This window comes from Onychostoma macrolepis, chromosome 02, assembly GCF_012432095.1.
Source record: "Onychostoma macrolepis isolate SWU-2019 chromosome 02, ASM1243209v1, whole genome shotgun sequence".
NCBI lineage: Eukaryota > Metazoa > Chordata > Actinopteri > Cypriniformes > Cyprinidae > Onychostoma > Onychostoma macrolepis.
In genome coordinates, this window is record NC_081156.1 from 10,026,824 (window position 1) to 10,048,849 (window position 22,026).

Below are 22,026 nucleotides of genomic sequence, written 5' to 3' on the forward strand. Positions count from 1 at the left end.
GAGCAGGGGCTGCTACGTCAATACAAGGTTTTTCTTTCTTCTCTCTCCGTCCAGTAGGTGGCGGAAATGCGCCGATGTTGGTTTGCAAGCCGCTGTAAATGATAAAGAAGAAGAAACGCGTTTCGGTTTCGCGCATCAGAGGAAGCATCTCTTTAAATCGATAAAGAGCTCCGTGTTAAAGACGTTGTTTTTACGATGTGATTATGTAAAAGTTCTGGATTACCGCAAAAAGCTGAGGTGAAACTGTAGAAACGCTGCATGTACTTTCAGCTGGATGTGTATGAACTGGGATTCAGGCCAATAAATAGAAGATATATCTCCATCTCTGTAAACGTGGCGAAGCTAAGTTAAGTGTGTTTTCCAAACGACTCCAGATCAAGACTTTACTGAAGACATGGAGTGTGTTAAAGAGGAGAGAGAAGACAGTGATGCAGAAACATGCGGAGAGAAAGATGAAGAAACTGAGGAACACAGAGGTTGGTGATGATTAATGATTCTTCATTAATGACTAACGATTATTAACAGCATGCCAAGTTCATCCAGAGTTTGTTTAGAAAGCCATGCTAGTGGAGAAGACTGGAGAGGGATGCCCTGCTTCACTGCTTTAACTCATCTGTGTCTCAAACCTTACTTTAATACATAAATACTGAGCTAAATAAATAAATACTGAACTAATTTAATATTTCCCCGCGTTTGTCTAATCCGAAATGAAGTCGTTTTAACACTGTTAGAAAGCATGGACATCAGTCTACACTTGTTTTTGACACCCCCGTTTCATTAAGTACTCTAATTGAAAACATTAAATCAGCTGAAAAATTCTATTTTAATTACAAGTTGCAAAATTCTAAAATAAAACATAAAATATATTAAACCCTCAAAACACATTTGGGTCTGTTTTGAACCACTAGGAGACATATATTCTGACAAAAATGCATGTTTTTTTGTAAGGAATCCAAACGCTTTAAGACCCTCAAAATACCTATTTATTATATATATATATATATATATATATATATATATATATATACATACATGTATGTGTTGTTTTCTTAGACGTAAACATGCAGGTTTCATAAATTTGGACTGTTTTTGAACAATCACGAGTTATTAAGTCAAAGGAATTTAATTAAATTAATACTGAGAACACTCAAATTATATGTTCTTATTTTCTTATTTATTTTCTTTATTCATGTTCTGATATCTCATTAATATTGAAATAATGAGTTATAAATAAATAACGAGAAGTTATTGATCAGATATAATAGGGAATGAACCCAGAATGCTAAAATAGTCTACAGATTTTGAAAGTTTTTTTTATTTACATTTAACTAAAAGTTCTAAGTAAATTACTTAAAGAGATATTTCTTGATTCATATACACGTCATTTATCATCCATTAATATAACAGAAGTGTCTTTTTCTATCTTAAAGTGAGTTATTGTTCTGTAAATCCTTTATATTTATACACAGGTAATCATAACTTGTCGTGTATGATAGTGGTTTATAGTGCTGTCAAACGATTAATCACATAAAAAAATAAAAGTTTTTGTTTACATAATATATGTATGTGTATTGTGTATATTTATTATGTATATATAAATACATTCACATACAGTAAATGTATTTACATGCATATATTTATATTCTTATATTTTATATTATATATATATAAATATTTTTAATATAAACATAACATTTTTCATGAATATATACATGCATGTGTGTGTATTTATATATACATAATAAATATACACAGTACACACACATATATTATCTAAACAAAAACTTTTATTTTGGATGTGATTAATCGCTTGACGGCACTAATGTGTAAACTGTGTCATCTTAGCCTTTGGTACAGTTCTAAAACAAGATTGTTAATAATATGAGGAAAGATACAGCACTGATTATGATTTTGTAGACCGTTTGGTTTCACTTTGTGAGCTGATTTTTAACCGTTTGTTGTTTTGTCTTAGAGCTGACGCAAGAGAAAGAAGAAAGTCGAGAGAATGACGTAGAGGAGAAACATCAGGAGGGGGTAATAAATGCAGAAAAATCTCTCAGGCGCTCAGAAACGAAAAAGAAACCCTCGCATGAAGCCAGTAATTGCTTCGTCTGCCCCGAGTGCGGCAAGAGCTTCACACATAAAGGACACTTCAACGAACACATCAAGATCCACTCCGGAGTCAAGCCCTTCAGCTGCCCTCACTGTCAGAAGAGCTTCACCTGTAAAGGACACCTGAAACGCCACGTTCGCATCCACACCGGCGAGCGTCCGTACGCTTGCAATCAGTGCGGGAAGAGCTTCAAGTGCGCCACCAACCTCAAAGACCACCAGCGCTCGCACTCGGGGGAACGGGCCTTCGCCTGCCAGCAGTGCGGGAAGAACTTCATCCTGGCGTCCAACCTGAAGGCGCACCTGAAGATCCACACTAACGAGAAGCCCTACGTGTGCGCCGTCTGCGGGAAGGGCTTTCTGCGGCTGGGCTGCTTCAACGATCATCAGAAGATCCACACGGGAGAGCGAGCGCACATGTGCTTCGAGTGCGGGGACACCTTCACCAGATCCAGCGCTCTGAAGCAGCACCAGAAGATCCACAGCGGAGAGAAGCCCTACACCTGCTCGCACTGCGGGAAGGGCTTCACTCACTCGGGAGCGCTGAGGAGACACGAGCGCGTTCACACCGGAGAGAGACCCTACCTCTGCAGCGCCTGCGGGAGGAGGTTCACTCAGTCCAGCGATCTGCAGAACCACAGAAAGAAGCCCTGTCCCATGCTGCCTCGCTCCGAGCAGAGCCCGGCCTCCGCTCCAGTGCAAACACTGACACCTTCTGTGTGAAGACTGGATGCAGGCTGATAGGGATGTAACGAGATCAAAATCTCACGATGCGATATTTAAAGCGCCCCTATTATGGATTTTTGAAAAAGATCTTTCATGCGGTGTGTAACACATCTGAGTGAAAACATCCTGCAAAGGTTTAAATCTGAGAGTGCACCGTGTATAAAGTTATCGGGCCTCATTCATGAAACACGAGCAGAACGAATTCTTGTTCTGACGTAAACTTTCGAATTCATGAAAATGTTCGTATTTTCAAAATGTTAGTTGGTACGAAAGAAATGTACACCTGCTCCTTACCCACGTTTACATGGTGTGTAAAACATTGTTCTTTTTGGCAAACTGATGACACTGAATTCTGATGCAATGCCATGATAATACTTTACAAGTTTCTATAAATAATATTTATATAATATTTTACAAGTGTTTATTTATTTATTTTTTATTTAGTTGATAAACTGTTCAGCTTTGGGTAGAACGCAGCGCTTGTCACTGTCACTTTTTACCCAGCCGTCCAATCAATGGAGGAGGGGGCGGGACAAATACTACACCGACCAATCATCCTGCTTCTACAACAACTGAACAACAGAGAAGTTAATATCACTGGCAACTGCATTTTTATATTCAGTAATATTCTTCAAAATGAGATACTAGTAATATATTACTTCCGTGAATATTCCTAATCATGGCAACCAAAGCGTTCTCGAGCGCCACCAGCTGGTCGTTTTCAGAAGAGCACCTGACATTTTTCAGCTGGCTAAAAACACTTTGATGGATGCATGTTGTTGAATATTTGGCATATGGCCTATTAGTCTTTTTTGCATCTATGCAATATACTGGAGCCAAACCTGAGAAAGTAGACCAGAATATTCCACTGCGTTCCTGGACACGCAATTTGCATAGCTGTAAATCATAGGCGGGGATTATGCTAATTGTGTACGAGCGTGCACACACACCCTATTTACGAATGATTGGCATTCATTAACATACGCATGTTTAACTATCAAATCGGATGTTAACGAAGCGTTTGTGAATCCGGAGGAGAGTTTTCAGGAAGGCCCGTTTTACGCGCAAATTACTCCTATATTTACGAATGTTTCATGAATGAGGCCCAATGTCTCTCAAAAGAAAGAGTCGACTCTGAATCATTGGAACGAGTCGTTTTTAAAACTAATCCCAAGCCGTTTCATGCTGACGTCAACATGAAACATTAGCATATTGCCGCCCACTTGTTGGTCTTTTCATGTTGGTCTGAATGAAAATGCAAATTCGTTCTTTGCCACTAGGTGCTGCTTTTGGAGCGTTAAAAATAGCGATATGATCCAGATGTAGTATTTGACAAAAATACGATTTTCTCAGCTTTTTCATCCAATACTGAAAGAAATGATGTCATCATAAGTAGTCATTGAATGATTCACTCGAGAGATTTGTTCAAAAACCCTGATTCATCCAGGAACGAAGCACGCAAAGTCTTTATGAGGGAGTCATTGAATTACTCATTCAACTACTTAATAACTATATATTTTTGGAATAGACTGCAGCAATAAACTTTTTGTCAGAACTTCAAGTAAATTTAATTTAGTTTTTCTATTCAGAATTGTGGGAGAATCGTGATCTGTTTTTTTTTAAACAAAAGCATTGTGATTCTCCGTTTCTCCACGATCACCAGCAGTCTGCTGTTCCTCCACCGAATCAATCAGGATTCCTGCAGTCTGCTGGAACACAACCATTATTGTGGTTGTTCTGGTTTCTAACTGTGTATTTGGCTTTGCAGAAACCAGTCTGTTTGGTCAGGACAGCCAGTCTTGTGCTGGATCTGATCATCACACACTAACTTGTAGCGTACAGTGTGGAGATTACATGCCGTTTCCAGAAATAAAAAGCTACACCAGTCTTCTGCTGCATGTGACTTATTTAATGAGCTCAGCAGGTGGCTCTCATTTTGAATCAAGACAAATGTAAAGGTTTCTCAATTCTATTTTGATGCCTGTGTGAGAAAAATGTTTCTATGACTAATTCTTAGAAATCTGATACTCGGTCTATTTAAAAATCAATATGATAATCAATGTCACAGTTGCACCAAGCTTGGTCCATGAGAAGAGAGTTCATCTGGCTGATGAGTAAAGATCTCTGCTCTCCATTTTGTTCAATATTTCATTTTGTGTATGTACATTTTATGAGTCTCTGTGTAATTGTACGTTATCTCACAGCTGATGAGTTCGGATGAGTCTTTTTATCTTTATCAGCCCTCTCTGGTTATAAAGTGTTTTACAGCACTCTTCTGAAGAGCCTGTGGTGTTCTTTTCACACAGTGTGTTTATATAATCAGATATATTATATATTAGGATTTTTGGTTCCATTTTAGTATAGGGACCAATTCTCACTATTAACTATTGCTTAATAGCATGCCTATTATTTGTCACACTTCTGAGTCACGGGGAGCGAGGAGAATGTGGAATAAACTCAGAACAGTCTTTAATAATCAAAACCAAACAAGAAGACAAACAACGCCGAACACAGGACACCGGAACATGGGTTTAAATAACAAGGAACGTAATCAGGGAGAACTGAAACAGGTGAGGAGTAATTCATCAAAATCCATGGAAACAACTGAGGAACTGAAACAGGAGGCAGGAACACAAACAAAACCAAAACAGACCATAACCGTGACATTATTAACATATTGGCTGATTATTAGTGCTCATAAAGCACATATTCCGCATGATCATATTCTACATCCCTAACCCTACCCAATACCTAAACCTAATAACTACCTTACTAAACTATTATTAAGCAACGAGTTAGGAGTTTGTTGAGGCAAAAGTTGTGGTTAATGGTTTGTTAATAGTATGTATTTTATTTCATGTTTTTGAAAGAAGTCTTTTCTGCTCAGAAAATCGATTTATTTGATCAAAATTACAGTAAAAACAGGTATACTGTGAAACATTATTGTAATTTAAAATAACTGTTTTCTATTTGAATGTATTTTATAATACTAGTCCAGTCTTCAGTGTCACACACACACACACACACAGTTGTCATTTTGATGTGATCTTTCTCTCTGTGGTTTATCTTATCTTATCTTATTGTGCAATAACCAGAGTAAATGCCGATCTCATCCCCCGTGGTCAAGGAAATCTGCCCCCTCTTTTTTGCCCTCAATATTTAATAGTTTTATGTTAACAGCTGAACATTGTTACTCCATCGCAAGGTAACAGAATGGAGTGGCAGTGATGTCAGTCGTTCTCTGTGAGGTGTTCACGGTAATAGAAACGCTCACTTTCAAATGGACTTTGCTGATAGACTGCCATTACATTTAATCTAATTACACAATCAGATTCCAAAATTTAGATTTTATTTTAATTAGATTGTAATACATTTTAAAGTAATCATAAACAGATTACAGTTACGTTTTTATAGAATACATTTTATTTGCAAAATGGCATTAAATTATTGATATTATTGACATTATACACAGCCGCTAGTCAGGTGCCTGGAATTACAGAGGCACACAATTAGATTTATTTTATTTTTTTTATTTATTTTTTTGCCAAATTGCCATTTTTATGATTTAATTCATCACTAGTTTTTCATCACCTCATAAACTCCATGCAGTTCTTTAACGAACTCCAGGCTGAGAAACCCTGACGTGAAATGTTGTTTAATGCACTTTATGATGTTGATAACAAAGAATAGAATATATTAGTTATAAGTGTGTCCCTTAGTTACGATAGATAGGAAAGGCACTTTCTAAATAAATGGTCTGACAGCAGTAATCGTGCACAATTTCCTATACATGCATTTATCAAACTTACTGACAAACAGACTAACTCTTGTAGGATCTGGATGAACAATACATTTATGCCAGACTTTTACACACTAAACAGCCTAATGCATTCATTTACTTATCTGTGTTATAATGTAATAATCATCTATTGCCTACCTAGTATTATTAAATGTTAATAAACATACGGCCGTTTGTTCGAAGGACGGGCTCCACTGCTGCATCTCGGCTCTTCCCAAAGTTTCCTCCTTGTCAGAAAAAACAAATGTTTTTCTCGTGTTTCTAATACATTTTTCCCCATTAAAAACTCTGTGTTAATTGTTGTGAATGTTCTGAACGTGTTTTGTTTTGCTCATGACTGTGTTCTGAACCTGCTGTCAATCATTGATCTGCTGTCTCTCCTATCAGCTCCATCATGCCAGCTTTGCACTTTACATCGTTTTATGCATCTTTTACAGCGTTGTTGAGCTGATTTCAGATGAATCCTCCTCTGTCAGGTGTTCTGTGCTCTATAGCTCAAGCATGGGCCCCGGGGCCGCGGCACACACGCTTATGTTTCTCATGCATTTCTTATTTCTCTTCAGCTCTCAAGGCAGATGTGAGGTGAGTTATAATGGATATTTCAGTTTCTGTGCGACACTAAAGCAGTTTCTCTTCTGTAGTTCGGTAACTCATCTGTTTATAGTTGTTCTGGAGTATTAATATGAAGTACTGAAAGGTCTTGTTTGTATGACAATGTCTCGTTGTATTTTGTCTATCAGGCAACGCAGCGAGTGATTGGTAAGGGTGCTTTCTCTCTTCTTTGCTGAAAATGTATTTGAATGTATACAAAATGAAGTGTAAAAATGTGTAAAAGCTGAGACTGATTGCGTTAGCCCTGATTTTCAGAATATAATGTCGATGGCGGTAAAGAGGATCTGTTTGATATCAATGAAGGTGAGAGGTCATCACACCGGCTCTATACGTGTTTGTATGAAGATTATTCAGATTTATCATGGCATTTCTGTCTTCTTCGTGTTTTCAGAGGCCGGTCTTGATCTTTTTGAGGGAGATATTGTATATGATGAGGTAAGAGATGATATTTTGTTGATACCAATCAAATCCATTTGTTTATGTGTGGTTCGCTTCTCGTGGAGCTTAACTGCCGCATGTGACTAAATGTTTCTGTCTCAGAATTTGGAGAGGAATTCTATAATTGGTGATGAGTACAGATGGCCAAAAGTGATCCCTTATTACCTCGAGGATGATTTGGGTGAGTATCTTCACTCAGAAACTATATAAATACACTAAGGCTGCATTTGATCAAAAATACAGTGTATTGTAATATTCTTTAATAATTTAATTTTACTATTTGAATATTTTAAAATGTTATGTTATTATTTTTTTAATAATAATCAGAGTCAAAGGCTATGCTAGACTAATTAACCCCTGAAATACCAAAATCTCTATGGGCAGATGTTAATGCAAAAGGTGTGATCCTGAAGGCCTTTGAACAGTATCGACTGAAGTCATGCATCGACTACAAACCATGGAGTGGAGAAGAAAACTACATCTCTGTATTTAAAGGCAGCGGGTGAGCTGCTACATACATGTTTATATACAATGATGTTGTGCTGCACAATGGTTTGTTGCAATCAAATATGTTAAAACACTTCATGATCATGAGTATGACAACTGTCAAAGAATCCAACATCTATATGTGTGTGACTAGCTGCTTTTCGTCCGTGGGGAACCGGCGTGTTGGCAAACAGCGGCTGTCCATCGGCAGTGGATGTGATCGTATCGCAACCATCGAGCATGAGTTTCTCCACGCGTTAGGCTTCTGGCACGAGCAGTCACGCTCCGACCGCGACGACTACGTCTCCATCATCTGGGACCGCATCACTGAAGGTCTGTCTGATACATGAACTGAGAAACAGCACAGCCTCTGAAATCGAGCTCTGCAGTTTGATTTCAATAATGCATTCTTGCTTACATTACATTTAGATGTTTTCATAGTTAACACAGTTGCTAAATGTGCCATGATATTACTCATCTACTTTATAAAGAAATGTGTCGCTGCATCAGTGTCTCAGCAATGGATGCTCTGCAGTGAATGGGTGCCGTCAGAATGAGAGTCCAAACAGCCAACCCATTCTCACACCCAACTCGTCACATACTGAAGCTTGGTCAGGACCACTTGGCGTCGCTTTTTGATGCTCAAGGTACCCCTTAGCGTCATTTCTCGACTTGCAGGGTCCTCCGTTGTTTTCAGTTGTTTGTCTTAGTTTAATGGTTTGCATGCATTTGTAAAAAATAGAAATCATTTTATATAACTTTATACTTTTATTGGAGCACCTAACCCGACCCCTACCCTAAACCTACCCACTTCTGAACAACATAAAACATGTAACAGGCAAATATAAGTGCAGTCACAGGTATTTATTGCAAAAACCGACCATAAACAAGCAGTATAAAAGCATTACAAACAAGCCGTGTTGCATTCCAAGTCTTCTGAAGCCATGCGAAGTCTTATGAGAAGAAGAGAGTAAAACATAAGGTTTTAATTGCTGAAAATGATCCCGCTCTGTTAACGCGCTCACATCTCATTCAAAAGCATACTCCCGTCCCGCAGCATGACGCAATCGGTCACGAAACACACAAGAGCCAATAGCATTTCACAACCAAGGCTGACGTAAGGCTTCTTCTGGCGGCATTTTTTGAATTTACACACAGACTGCAGCACACAGGAAGAGCTTAAAGGGATAGTTCACCCAAAAATGAAAATTCTGTCATTTACTCATCCTCAAGTAGTTCCAAACCCGTATGAATGTCTTTGTTCTGCCGAACACAACGGAAGATATTCTGAAGAATGTGGGAAACAGAGCTATTATTTTCCTACTATGGAAGTTAATGGTGCCCCAAAACAGCCTGGTTACAAACTTTCTTCAAAATATCTTCCTTTGTGTTCGGCAGAACAAAGAAATTCATACGGGTTTGGAACTACTTGAGGATGAGTAAACGATAACAGAATTTTCATTTTTGGGTGAACTATCCCTTTAATGGCGATCGCGTCTATTCCTTTCACAAATCAAATGTTTTGCCTCAGAAGACTTGGAATATTAATATTTTTTGAATAAATTATGATGGTAGTTGTGTCTGTCTGTTATATCTTGTGTTTTATTGACAAATGGTAGGTTTAGTGGCAGGGGTTGGGTTATGTGCTCATCAATGTGTAAATAATGTAATATAAATAAAACTGTTGGGGCTGTTTACATTGAAAAATCACATCCCAACATATATGCAATAATGGCAATGTTATTACCCAATATATAATTTAATTATGACGATAAAATTCCCAGTATGGCGTCGGCATATTGACACTGAGGGTTTCCTATTTATAGCAACGGAGGACCCTGCAAGTCGAAAAATGACTCTAAGGGGTACCTTGAACATCAAAAAGCGATCCCTAGTGGGCTATTCACGCAAACATAATCTGTTATTTCTTAAGTGAACGTTTGGGAACTGTTGGGGAAAAACATCAGATGTGTAGCATTATATTAGATCAGCGCACTACACACTATGTCTTAATATAAGCCGTCTGTCTCGTTAATGTTAATCAAACGATGAAAGAAAAGATCACTCGCTGCTCTTGATTGAACTGCTCTTGTATTTTTATTAATCAATTTATTTGTAACATTTTACTATTTGTTTTTCTTACTTGAATGCTTGTATCTAGATGTAAAATGAAAAAAGTAATACACTATACACTAGTTTCTTTCTTATATTTGTTCTTTGTTGCATCAGTTCTTATTTATAACAACAAGATAAAATAAAAAATAGCTATGTTGTGATTATTTATCTAGTAATGATTATTAAGAAAATTGGGGGAAAAGATGTAATGTTGGGTGATTTTGCTTTGGAACCTTCAGAAAACTTTAAATCAGTTTTTCTCTAAATTGACTTCAAACAGGTGTAGCTCAGTCATTTTTCTCCTGATTGCAACAAATCGTACATAATTTAGGTCTTTTAATGGAGAATATGTAAATAAAAACAACTCATTTTTGAAAATTTGCTCAGTTTGCCAGCACAGGTCACTAATATGTGGCTGGATTTTGATGTCAGAGACAACAGCAGATGCACTTTTTCACTGGAGGAAGAGTTATTATGGATTATTGACTCGTATTTTAGTTAAAAACGTCTTAATGCTGGATGTGTTTCAGCTTTTGTCTTCTCCAGATGATAACTGATGGACTGGAGTGGTGTGGATTATTGTGATGTTTTTATGACATGTTCACGTTCATTTCACAGGAAAGGAGCATAACTTCAACAAATACAACGACAGAACTTCCAGCGCCCTGAACGTTCCCTACGACTACGGATCCATGATGCATTACAGCAAGAAAGCCTTCCAGAACGGCTCGGAGCCCACCATCGTCACCAGGATCCCGGCCTTCAGCGACGTGATCGGCCAGCGCATGGAGTTCAGCGACAGCGACCTGCTCAAGCTCAACCGACTCTACAACTGCTGTAACGCTTTCACAAAAACACTTTCCTACTTCAAATGCATTGTTTAGTTTGTCACGGTCATGAACTTGATGTACGTCTTGATGTCCAATTCAGCAAGGGACGTTCTTAACGATAGCCAGTCAACAATGGCTAAGTGTAAATTTATCGTACATAAGAGCATGTAGGAAATGTATGAATGTTTAAAGTGTGGTTATTTTACAGCCAGCTCCTCCACATTTCTGGACTCCTGTGACTTTGAGTCGGAGAGCATCTGTGGAATGATCCAAAGCCGTGAAAATGACGATAATGCGACCTGGAAGCGTGTTTCCAGAGCCGCAGGTGGACCAGACGCCGACTACACCAACATGGGACGCTGCGACGGCAAGTCTTCTGGACTTTTAAAAGAGTTTAAAAAGTTCAATCAATTCTTTATAATGGAAATGCTTCACCTAAAAAAAGTTTCTGTCATAATTAACTCACACTCATGTTGAGTGAAACACTATTGTGGTGTTTTTGATGTCAAATCTAGTATAACACATATTCACATGCCACACGAGAACTATGATGATTTTCAGTGAATAATGACCAGTTTTGCACACAATGCTATCATGTGGCTTATGATATATGCTTTTTTGATACTGTTATGGTGCATTTTTAGTCTCATTTTCGGAGCTCAGCAGCATTTGTCCTTCACTTTGGTTGTAAGGAAAAAGAACAATTCACTAGAGCTTCTGTACCGTATAAATAATATATATAAAGGTAAATGAGCTTCATTGCTAACTATTCCTTTAAAAGATTCATTTGATGGTGAATGTTAATTTAATGCACAATATTTAATCTGTAAAATCCACTAAATTGCAAAATGAATGTGACCACTCTGAACATGTCATATCTGGAATATTACATAATTACAATGCACATCAATGCCAAAGTTCTAATTATGTGGATTTTCTTTAAAACCAGATTTCCCCAGTTGTCCACATGTCAGTGACAAATTATAGTTTGAGTATTCACAGTAAATCTGTTAAAAATTAGTTATTTCTTTCATGTCCAATAAGTTGAACATGAAAAAAAAAAATGTTGCATGTACAAAATAGCGCAGTATTGTACAGTTACCACAGAATATATAACGATTCAATTTGCAGAACCTTTGTAAAATGAATTAAAACTTTAAAAAGCAAAAACCACCAATGCACATTCTTTATTCATAATTTTTTTGGATGTAGAGTAAAAAAAAAAACTTTCTGAAGTGATCTGAACGTACCTGACATCGTCATAATGACTTCCCAGCCCATAAATATGAACATCCCGGGAAGACTTGAATGCACTATTTTACTGTCGTATCTGGTCATCCTCTTTGACTACAAACAGCTCTTATAATCACTGATTTTTGAAACGTGGAAGGCTTTGCAAAAGTCCAGCTCATATGTGACCCTGGACGACAAAACCAGTCATAAGGGTCAATTTTTTGAAACTGAGATTTATACATAATCTGAAAGCTGAATAAATAAGCTTTTTCCATTGATGTATGGTTTGTTAGGGTCGGACAATATTTGGCTGCAAAAAAATCTAAATATTGAGAAAATCACCTTTAAAGTTGTCCAAATGAAGTTCTTAGCAATGCATATTACTGATCAAAAATCAGAACTGATGAAAATATCTTCATGGAACATGATCTTTACTTAAAATTGATCATTTAGACCCATACAATGTATTGTTTGCTATTGCTACAAATATACCTGTGCTACTTATGACTGCTTTTGTGCTCCAGGGACACATATGCTCACTGTTTATCTCTGATATCTGTCCTGTTTTCAGGAAAGGGTTACTTCATGCACTTCAGCACTGTGAGCGGGCCGGAGGGGAACAGGGCTCTGCTGGAGAGCAGGGTTATCTACCCCAGACGGGGATTCCAGTGCCTGCAGTTCTTCCTCTACAACAGCGGCCACATTAACGACCGGCTCAGGATCTGGACGAGAGAGTACGACACGGAAAACCCTGACGGGACCCTGCGGCTCATTCAGCAGGTTGAAGGTACGGCTGTTCCCAGGTAAAAATAAAGTGTACTTGAATGCACTAAAAAATACCTAGTATATTTGTAGTACATTCTTATTTTTTGTGCTAAATAAAATTGTAAAAGTTATACACCATAAATACACTAATTAAAAGTATATTTCTTCTTCAGTCCCAGGTGAAAAACAAGTGCACTTCCGTAATGTACTTAAAGTGCTCTATTTCCGCGCACTACTTTTGTACTTAATATACTAAAAATGATATTTTAGTACTTCTTAAGATAAACTTAAGATCATCTAAGTGTACTCAACTGTGCTATTTTGAGACAAACAAAAATGCGCATTTAACTTACTATCTTTGTATTTAAAAATGCATTTAGTACCACTTGATGATCTTAGATTATCATATCAAGTACAAAATTAGTGTGCAAAATTAGAGCACTTTAAGTACATTATGGAAGTGTACTGAAATACAGTGTATTTTACTGCTCTTTTTTCACCTGGGTTCATCTAGAGAGTGTTTGAGGGTCATGTCTCCAGTATATGGATTAATGAGTATCAGATTTTCTCTAAAAGGTGACTATTATAAGACAGCTTCTGTGCATATATCATGTGTTAACGAGCACTCTTTATTGAAAAGCTCTTCCTGGTGATGACTGGCAGCTCCATCACGTCAGTTTGAACGTCTCCAGAAAGTTTCGAGTGGTTTTTGAGGGAATCAAAGGCAACGGGGACGCTGGCGGACTCTCGCTGGACGACATCAACCTCTCAGAGACCCGCTGTCCTGAACATGTGTGGAGGATCAAGGACTTCAGGAGCGTCCTGGAGAACACGCCGCCGGACGCCGCTATCTACAGCCCACACTTCACGTCTACAGACGGCTACAGCTTCCAGATGGGCCTGTATCCCAACGGATCAGCCGGATACAGAGGAGAGCTGGGAGCATACGCTCACCTGACATCTGGATCCGGAGCGGCAGAGGGCGGTCTGGTCTGGCCTGCACGCTGGAAGCAGATGACCATGATGCTGATGGACCAGAACGCAGACATTCGCAGACGCATGAACAACCAGAGGAGCGTCACCACTGACCCCACCATGACTGTGGAAGGTGAGGCTCACGATTCAAATCCCATCCTGCTGGGTCTCTGAATTGAAATATTTACATGCAAATGATTTATCCTTTGCAAGAGGAATCCAGTGTTTCCCATTAATAAACTTTAGTGGCTCCCACAGTTTCGTAACAAACCAAAAATATATATCTAAAGTTGTGCTTCGAAATTCAAATCTGCGTTCGCTGTTAATTACATTATCAGGTTACTTTGACCATTGCCCACTATAGATCAACTAACAATCTATAAAGGTGAGAATCAAGATATTTCATGATATAGTTAATGCGTTTGGGAAAATTTCGAATAAAAAGGAAAAAATAAATAATATTGTGGCTGTTGTATGTCACATGACAACCCCCCCTCCAACTCGTGCCCCCTCAAAAATAATGAGTGCATGACGCCCCTGTCAGTCAGGTCGACCCCTGCCAAAATCATTTTAGAGAGATTTTTTCCCTTACCTGTGCAAGGAGGGAAGTGCTGGTGAAACACTCATCGATCTTTTCTTTAATTGTTAGCTTAACATTAATGTGACAGATGGAGGCAGACCTGCTGCATTCAAATTCCACCTCTCACAGGCCAAACCCAATAATAATAATAATAATAATAATAATGATGATGATGATGATGATGATGATGATGATGATTATTAGTAGTAGTAGTAGTAGTAGTAGTATTATTATCATCATCAAATTACTTGGTTTCCTAAATACACCAGCAACGATGATCAGCCTCTAAAATAAAAACGGATAATATAAGGATATTATAATTTATTTATTTTTAATGTAAGAGTGGATGCAGGCATTTGTTTCTTGAACATGTACGGCTTCATATTCGCTTCCAGCTATTACAGCTGTACAAAAACAGTCTGTTATGCTGCTTGATATTGCTGACCGGCATTTCTTATTTTATTTTAATGTATTGTTGTATATAAAAACACTCTGGTTTGTAGTGCAAATAGTTTTGCAATTTCATTTTAACACGTACAGAGGTTTCTGAGTGACCAGAGTCCACCTCCAGCAGTCTCACAGAGTCCTGTGTTTCTTCTGTTCACTCTTTCTTCAGGGACTGAAGATTTCTTCTGGGATGATCCGCGTAAAGTAGGAGTGAAGATAACAGAAGAGGATGGGACGGAGTATTTCCGTGGTCCTGGTGCAGGAACGCCGGTTTTCCTCACGCAGGCCAGAGCGCTGAGCCGAGACTTCATCAAGGGTGGAGACGCCATCTTCCTGCTCACTATGGAGGGTGAGAAACACACAGCCGTCCTCAGCAGATGACTGATTCTCATTAACTGATGATGAAAATGAAAACTCCTTTACTCACATTTCAATGAATGCATCTCTTCAGAGCAACTCAAAAACAGATCTTGCACAGATATCTGTCAGTGGGGCGATGTTTATCTGCTGACCCCCAGGGCATCCAAGATGTAGGTGACTTTGTTTCTTCAGTAGAACACAAACGAAGGCTTATAACTCAAACCGTTGCAGTCTGTGAGTCATATAATGCCAGTCAATGGCCACAGAATCTATGAGAGAAAAAAAAACATGCACTGACAAATCCAAATTAAACCTTGCGGCTCGTGACGATACATTGATGTCCTAAGACAGGAAACGATCGGTTTGTGCGAGAAACTGAACAGCATTTCTAGCATTTTTTACCTCTGATACACCGCAATGTCCGACTGTCACAACATCCGGCGCGTGACGCATCAACCTGCTCTGGCACATAGATATATATGAATACAATTATTATATCAGTGCTACCAGTATTACAACATCAATATTGTAACATTTGAACTCTTAATTTAGTGCAATATTTTGTCATTGCAACATTTTAGTGTAATTTTCACTAACAACTGCAATTGGATTTGTATGTAAACCTAAGTTCCCTGTTATCCCACCGGTCACTATTGTGACATGTTTACTCATTCTATGACCACACTCAACCAAATTTAATAATTGTGAATTCATTTATTAATACTAGACACCTTAAAAATAATGTGGACCAAAAATCTTTGTCATATCTTTATTTTAACACACTTTACTAGCCTTTTGTTTTGGAGGTTTGATGCAGTCTTCATCTGCTCAAGGTGCAAACAGTAAATAAACTGCTCTGGTCATGTGACAATCTGCACTAATCATGTGAAACTGCACATATTTAATTAAGACCCTTTATTTTTTCCATTTTTGCAGGAAATGCACTAAAACATCAGTCAGTAAGGTTTTTAGAGCTTTATAAATGAAAACCTTTACGGTCACCATTGTGACGGGTGGGATTAATGGGTTAATCTGGCACTGCTGGTTCTGTCTGTGTTCCTGTAGATATCTCTCATCTAGCTGTGTCACAGCCCTTGCCTTCCACATCCATGAATCCACCAAACTCAACTTCCTCTGGAACACCAGCCCCAGACAACAGCATGACTCCTGCCACCTCCAGCTCCTCCAGCGCTGCTCCTCCTGAGCCGTGTGTGTCCGTGCGCTGTGAGAACGACGGAGTGTGTGTGCTGGACGACGCAGGACAGGCCGTGTGCAGGTCAAACATCACACACCAAATCATCCGCCCTTACTGGGGCGTTCATTTTCTCCAAAATGTTTTCCTAATATTCTTCACTACAGAATTTTTAACTAAAACTGAGATTAACATTAAACACCACTAAATATTTTAACTGCTTGAAATAAAATAAATGTTAACAGTAAAATATTAAAAACTTTATTTTCAGTTAATTTATTTTCATATTCAGTTAGTTGCCAGGGCAGCATTTCTCATTTTCATTTAGTTTTTACAAGAATTAAGATCTAAAAAGATCTTAAATCAGAGCAAAAAGTCTTAAATTTCTAAAGTTATGGCATTAAGTTTTGCATTCACTGCAAAACATGAATATCTTCCTCAGTATTTCTGTCTTGTTTTCCAGTACAAATATCTGAACATCCTTAAATCAAGACACATTTACTGAGACTGAAAACTGAATAAATGAAGTCTTGTTTTCTGAGAAACTGAAGAAAATGAGGAGAGTTTATCCTTAAAACAAGAACAAATATCTGTCAGTGGGGAATTTTTCTTTGAAATAAGTTGATTTGTCTGAGCTCACTGGCAGATATTTGTTCTTGTTTTAATCATAAACTCACTTTTAGTTTGATCAGTTTCTCATAAACAAGACTTCTTATCTTCTGTCATTTTGTTCTTAAAGTGCTCTATTTTTTCACACTAAATTTGTACTTAATATACTAAAATTATTCTTTAGTACTTCTTAAGATAAACTTAAGATCATCTAAGTGTACTCATCTGTGCTATTTGGGACACCATGAATATGAACTAAAATGCACTTTTAACATACTATCTCTGTATTTAAAAAAAAAAAAAAATGTATTTACCACTCCTAGTAGACTTGAACCCACAAAAGTGTACTACAAGTGGTGACTAAATACAGAGATAGTATGTTAAAAGTGCATTTGGTAACACTTTACAATACGGTGACACTAATATGCATTAATTCATGCTTAACAAATGCACAGATAATCGTGAGTTAATGTGTAACTCATGAAGAATTAAACCATTTATTAACAATTACTGCATCGGCAACAAATGAACATTTGATATGATTCATAGAGTAAGTAATCAATAAATTGTTATCAGTTAAATGCGTTTTAATAATATATTAACTACCCAATAACTTATTTTATTAACCAATGAAGTAAACTTTACTTGTTGAGGCACTCGACTAACTAACTAATTCAAAATCTATGACCACAATGACATATTACTTAACAATTAGTTAATAGTTCTGTGCCTCAACAATTAAAGTCATAGCATAATGATACCCATGCAAATCATTAGCTAATGACTAATTAAAGCAGACAACTGGAGGTTTAAAGGCATGGCTTCGACCCAATGTGGTAATTAACATATGAATTTACTTCATTAGTTAATAAAATAAGTTATTAGGTAGTTAATATATTATGACGCATTTAACTGATAACAATTTATTGATTACTTACTCTATGAATCATATCGAACGTTCATTAGTTGCTGATGCAGTAATCATTAATAAATGGTTTAGTTCATCGTGAGTTATACATTAAATCGTGATTATCTGTGCATTAGTTAAGCATTATTTAATGCATATTTGTGCACCCGTATTGTAAAGTGTTACCGTGCATTTTAGTTAATATATTCATGGCATCCCAAAATAGCACAGTTGAGTACAATTAAATTATCTTAAGTTTATCTTAAGTACTAAATAATCATTTTTAGTATATTAAGTACAAAATTAGTGTGAAAAAACAGAGCACTTTAAGTACATTATGGAAGTGCACTAAGTGTACTGAAATAAAGTGTATTTTACTGCACTTTTTTCACCTGGGTTAGTTACCTGACATTGTATGATGGATAAATGAGTTTAGTGTTTGGTCTTCAGTAACAGGTGTTGTTTTCTGGTCTTTGTGTGTGTGTGTGTGTGTGTGTGTGTGTGCGCAGGTGTGTGGTGGGACAGGACTGGTGGTATTACGGCGACAGGTGTCAGTTTAAGAGCTCTGCTCAGAGCAGTGTTCTGACGGCGGTGTTGGCGTCTGTCGTTGTGTTTGTGCTCATGCTGATGGTGACGGTGATCAGTGTGCTCTGTGTGAAGAAAAATCAGAGGAAAGTGCAGCTCGAAGGACATGGAATCACCATGAAGAACATGAACTCGTTTGCATGAAGATCTGAAGGTTTCTCTAATGTACATGATGACTCATTAAAATCAATGATGTTTTGATCATGCTTTGATGTTTTGATGTAATTAGTTCAGTGGCCCCAAAAACATTTGTTGACATCTGGGGCTAGTTGCATAAAACACAGACTATAGTCTTAAAAATGTAGACATCTAATTTAGGGCTGTCATGATTCTTCGATTCCATTCAAGTATTACATTTTTAATGCTCGAATGGGAGCCCTCTCTCCCTCCGACGATGATCGTGAACTCTCCCTCGATGCGGTGTATCCAGCGATGTCAGAGGAACTCTGAATTTTCTCGGGGAATCAGAGCGCTATCTGGGGTTGCAACGCTTCTCTCTTGGTGCCGGAGAAACTTGCAAAGCACGCCAATCAGTGCTCTTGTAGTCCATCGTCCAGCGATGTCCTCAACACGCTCCTCGCCTCTCCCAATGATCTGTACACAGACACTTGTAACAACCGGCTTCCTGTCCGAATGTAAACAAAGCCACGTGCATGACACTTAGTCCATAAACTCCCTTAAAAGCAGGGTAGGTGATTTAGTTCAAAAACATTTTTAGTTACGTTGTTTGAAAGTCTTTTCACATCCTGATAGCAGTCCCTAAGTTAAGTGGTCTAAATTTACTTATGTGTCTTTATATCTTCTGTGGAAGGCGTAGGACCAAAAAAAGTTAATCCAATCAAAATGTTCGGTCCGAACGTTATAATAGGCTGTCCTGCCTGCCAGTGAAATGTGTATTTGCATACCTCTGCAGACATGATACTTCATCAGAGCGTTCCAGCGAGAATGAAAGACGCTATTATTGTAATATTATGCGTTTTGTACTGTAATGTTTTGTCACCGGTGTTACGTTCCTGTATCAAGTCTAGGGGAGGGTAGGTCACGTAACACAATAAAAATGGTGGTGTGTGTGTGTGTGTGTGTGTGTGCGCGTGCGCTAGCAGTGAGGACCAGTAGTCAAACTCAAGAGTAATTTACAAAAAGAAAACCCCACTTCGCAACGTAACTGAAGAAAAATATAACATTTTTATTGTACAGATACAGGAGGGTTCGCTTTAATGACTTCGAGAGGGAGCTCAGGCCAAAACAACAAACATAATACCTCTACCTAATAATCAAAATCTGACTAACCTACCAAAACAAAAATACATCAAAATACCCTAACTCCCTTTCTAGCATAAACAAGAGAAAACAAGCCCAAAAAGAAAATAGCACCCCCTCTCTACTTAACCCCATCCCAAATTAACAAATGCAAATTAAAGTTAAAGATCCAATAAGAAAGAGTACAAACAAATATAAACTTACAATAACAGGTTTTCTGGTTGTAAAGATGGAAGTTACAACAGGAGGTGGATAAACTCAAAATCACTAACAGAATCCAAATCAACAAAACATAATTCTTAACAAAGTAACCCTTGGAAAGCAAGGAGGGAGAAACCTCAAAAAACACACACACACACAAACACCCTGTTCCGAGGTGGAAATGCTGCTTAAATCCCCAATGCTCCTTCTCATCCTCCAATCAGCGTGAGCAGCCAATCATTGGAGACAGGTGGCGGCCATTACCTCCTACTTGCTAGTAGAGTGAGAGTGAACAAAAACATACGTCCTGGGACGTAACACCCTCACCACACAAAAAAAAAATAAATAAAACCCACACACACACTACAACAAGTGTTGTAGTTTTAAAGCATACGACAAGTCTTGATTAACCCACAACCGAAGTTCTGGACAAAGCATCGGCTACAAGATTGCCAACTCCCTTTTTATGCCGGATCTTAATATTATACTCCTGCATAATAAGGGACCACCGCATTAAACGTTGATTAGCATTAGACATTTTCATTAGAAACACCAAGGGATTATGGTCAGTATAGACTGTAATGGTGCTAGGACTTCCACCCAAATACACTTCAAAATGCTGAAGTGCTAACAATAAAGCTAACGCTTCTTTCTCAATTGTACTGTAATTCTGTTGGGTCTTAGAAAACTTCTTAGAGAAAAAAGATACAGGATGCTCGATTCCAGCTTGATCTTCCTGCAGCAGAACTGCCCCGGCTCCGGTAGCGCTGGCGTCCACCTGTAACTAGAACGGTGATGAAAAATTGGGGGCAGAGAAAACAGGAGCAGTACAAAGTAGATCTTTAGCAGCATTAAAAGCACTCATACATTCCCAAGTCCACACAGACTTCCTAGATGTACTTAGCAGGTCAGTAAGGGGTGAAACGATAGCAGCAAAGTTTCTACAGAAACCCTGATAGTACCCAGCCATTCCTAAGAAGCGCCGCAACTCACGCTTGTTAGTTGGGGTAGGAAACTCAACAATTGCACAAACCTTAGCCTCCACTGGCCGCACTTGACCTTGCCCAACACGTTTGCCAAGATATGTAACAACAGCCTTAGCAAATTCACACGTCGCTAGATTCAAAGTTAAAGCAGCATTGACCAACCGGCCAAACACTACATCCAGCTTAGCCAAGTGGTCCTCACATGAGTACACTACGACATGGTCCAGATACACTTCACAGTCTGGTACTCCTGGCAATACTCTGTCATGGCTTTTGGCATGTGAAATGCCCCTTCTACTTTCCAGCAGCTTATGAACAGAGTATTGCAGGAAGTTATCAGGAGTCACGAATGCTGATATTTCTGAAGAACAATATGTTAGAGGGACTTGCCAGTACCCTTTGAGCAGATCTAATTTCGTGACAATGTGCACTACCAACACGGTCTACACAATCTAACATTCTCGGAAGTGGGAAGGAATCTGGCTTGGTTACTGCATTGATTTTACGATAATCAGTGCAAAATCTATAGGTGGAATCAGTTTTAGGTACCAATATACATGGGGAACTCCACGGACTTTAGCTAGGCACGGCAAGACCGTGTTCAAGTAGATATTGAACCTCATTTTCATGACGTCACGTTTTTTTGGGTTTACACGATAAGGATGTTGCTCGATCGGCTGACTGTCACCTACATCAATATCATGACATATTACTGTAGTTTGTGATGGTACATCAGTAAAAAGTTTGGGATATCTACTAATCAACGTACTCACAGCCTCAGACTAACTGGCAGGCAAGTGAGAGAGAT

The 22,026-nt window shown here is 38.3% G+C and overlaps 2 protein-coding genes across 2 annotated transcripts; both read left to right on the forward strand.

The window, feature by feature from the left end:
- Positions 1–6: 6 nt before the first annotated feature.
- Positions 7–4,725, forward strand: LOC131523972 (gastrula zinc finger protein XlCGF7.1-like). The gene is made up of 2 exons (XM_058750649.1): positions 7–476; positions 1,973–4,725. The coding sequence occupies exons 1-2, from the start codon at positions 395–397 to the stop codon at positions 2,833–2,835; spliced, it is 945 nt and encodes a 314-aa protein (XP_058606632.1). The 5' UTR covers positions 7–394; the 3' UTR covers positions 2,836–4,725.
- A 638-nt stretch (positions 4,726–5,363) lies between these two features.
- On the forward strand, positions 5,364–19,204 carry mep1bb (meprin A subunit beta b). Its single transcript, XM_058747507.1, has 14 exons — positions 5,364–5,408; positions 7,378–7,396; positions 7,505–7,552; positions 7,641–7,684; positions 7,790–7,868; positions 8,072–8,189; positions 8,328–8,506; positions 10,907–11,125; positions 11,327–11,485; positions 12,923–13,138; positions 13,757–14,224; positions 15,288–15,467; positions 16,544–16,754; positions 18,696–19,204. Exons 1-14 carry the CDS (start codon positions 5,364–5,366, stop codon positions 18,913–18,915), a joined length of 2,205 nt encoding a protein of 734 aa, XP_058603490.1. The 3' UTR covers positions 18,916–19,204.
- Positions 19,205–22,026: the final 2,822 nt, after the last annotated feature.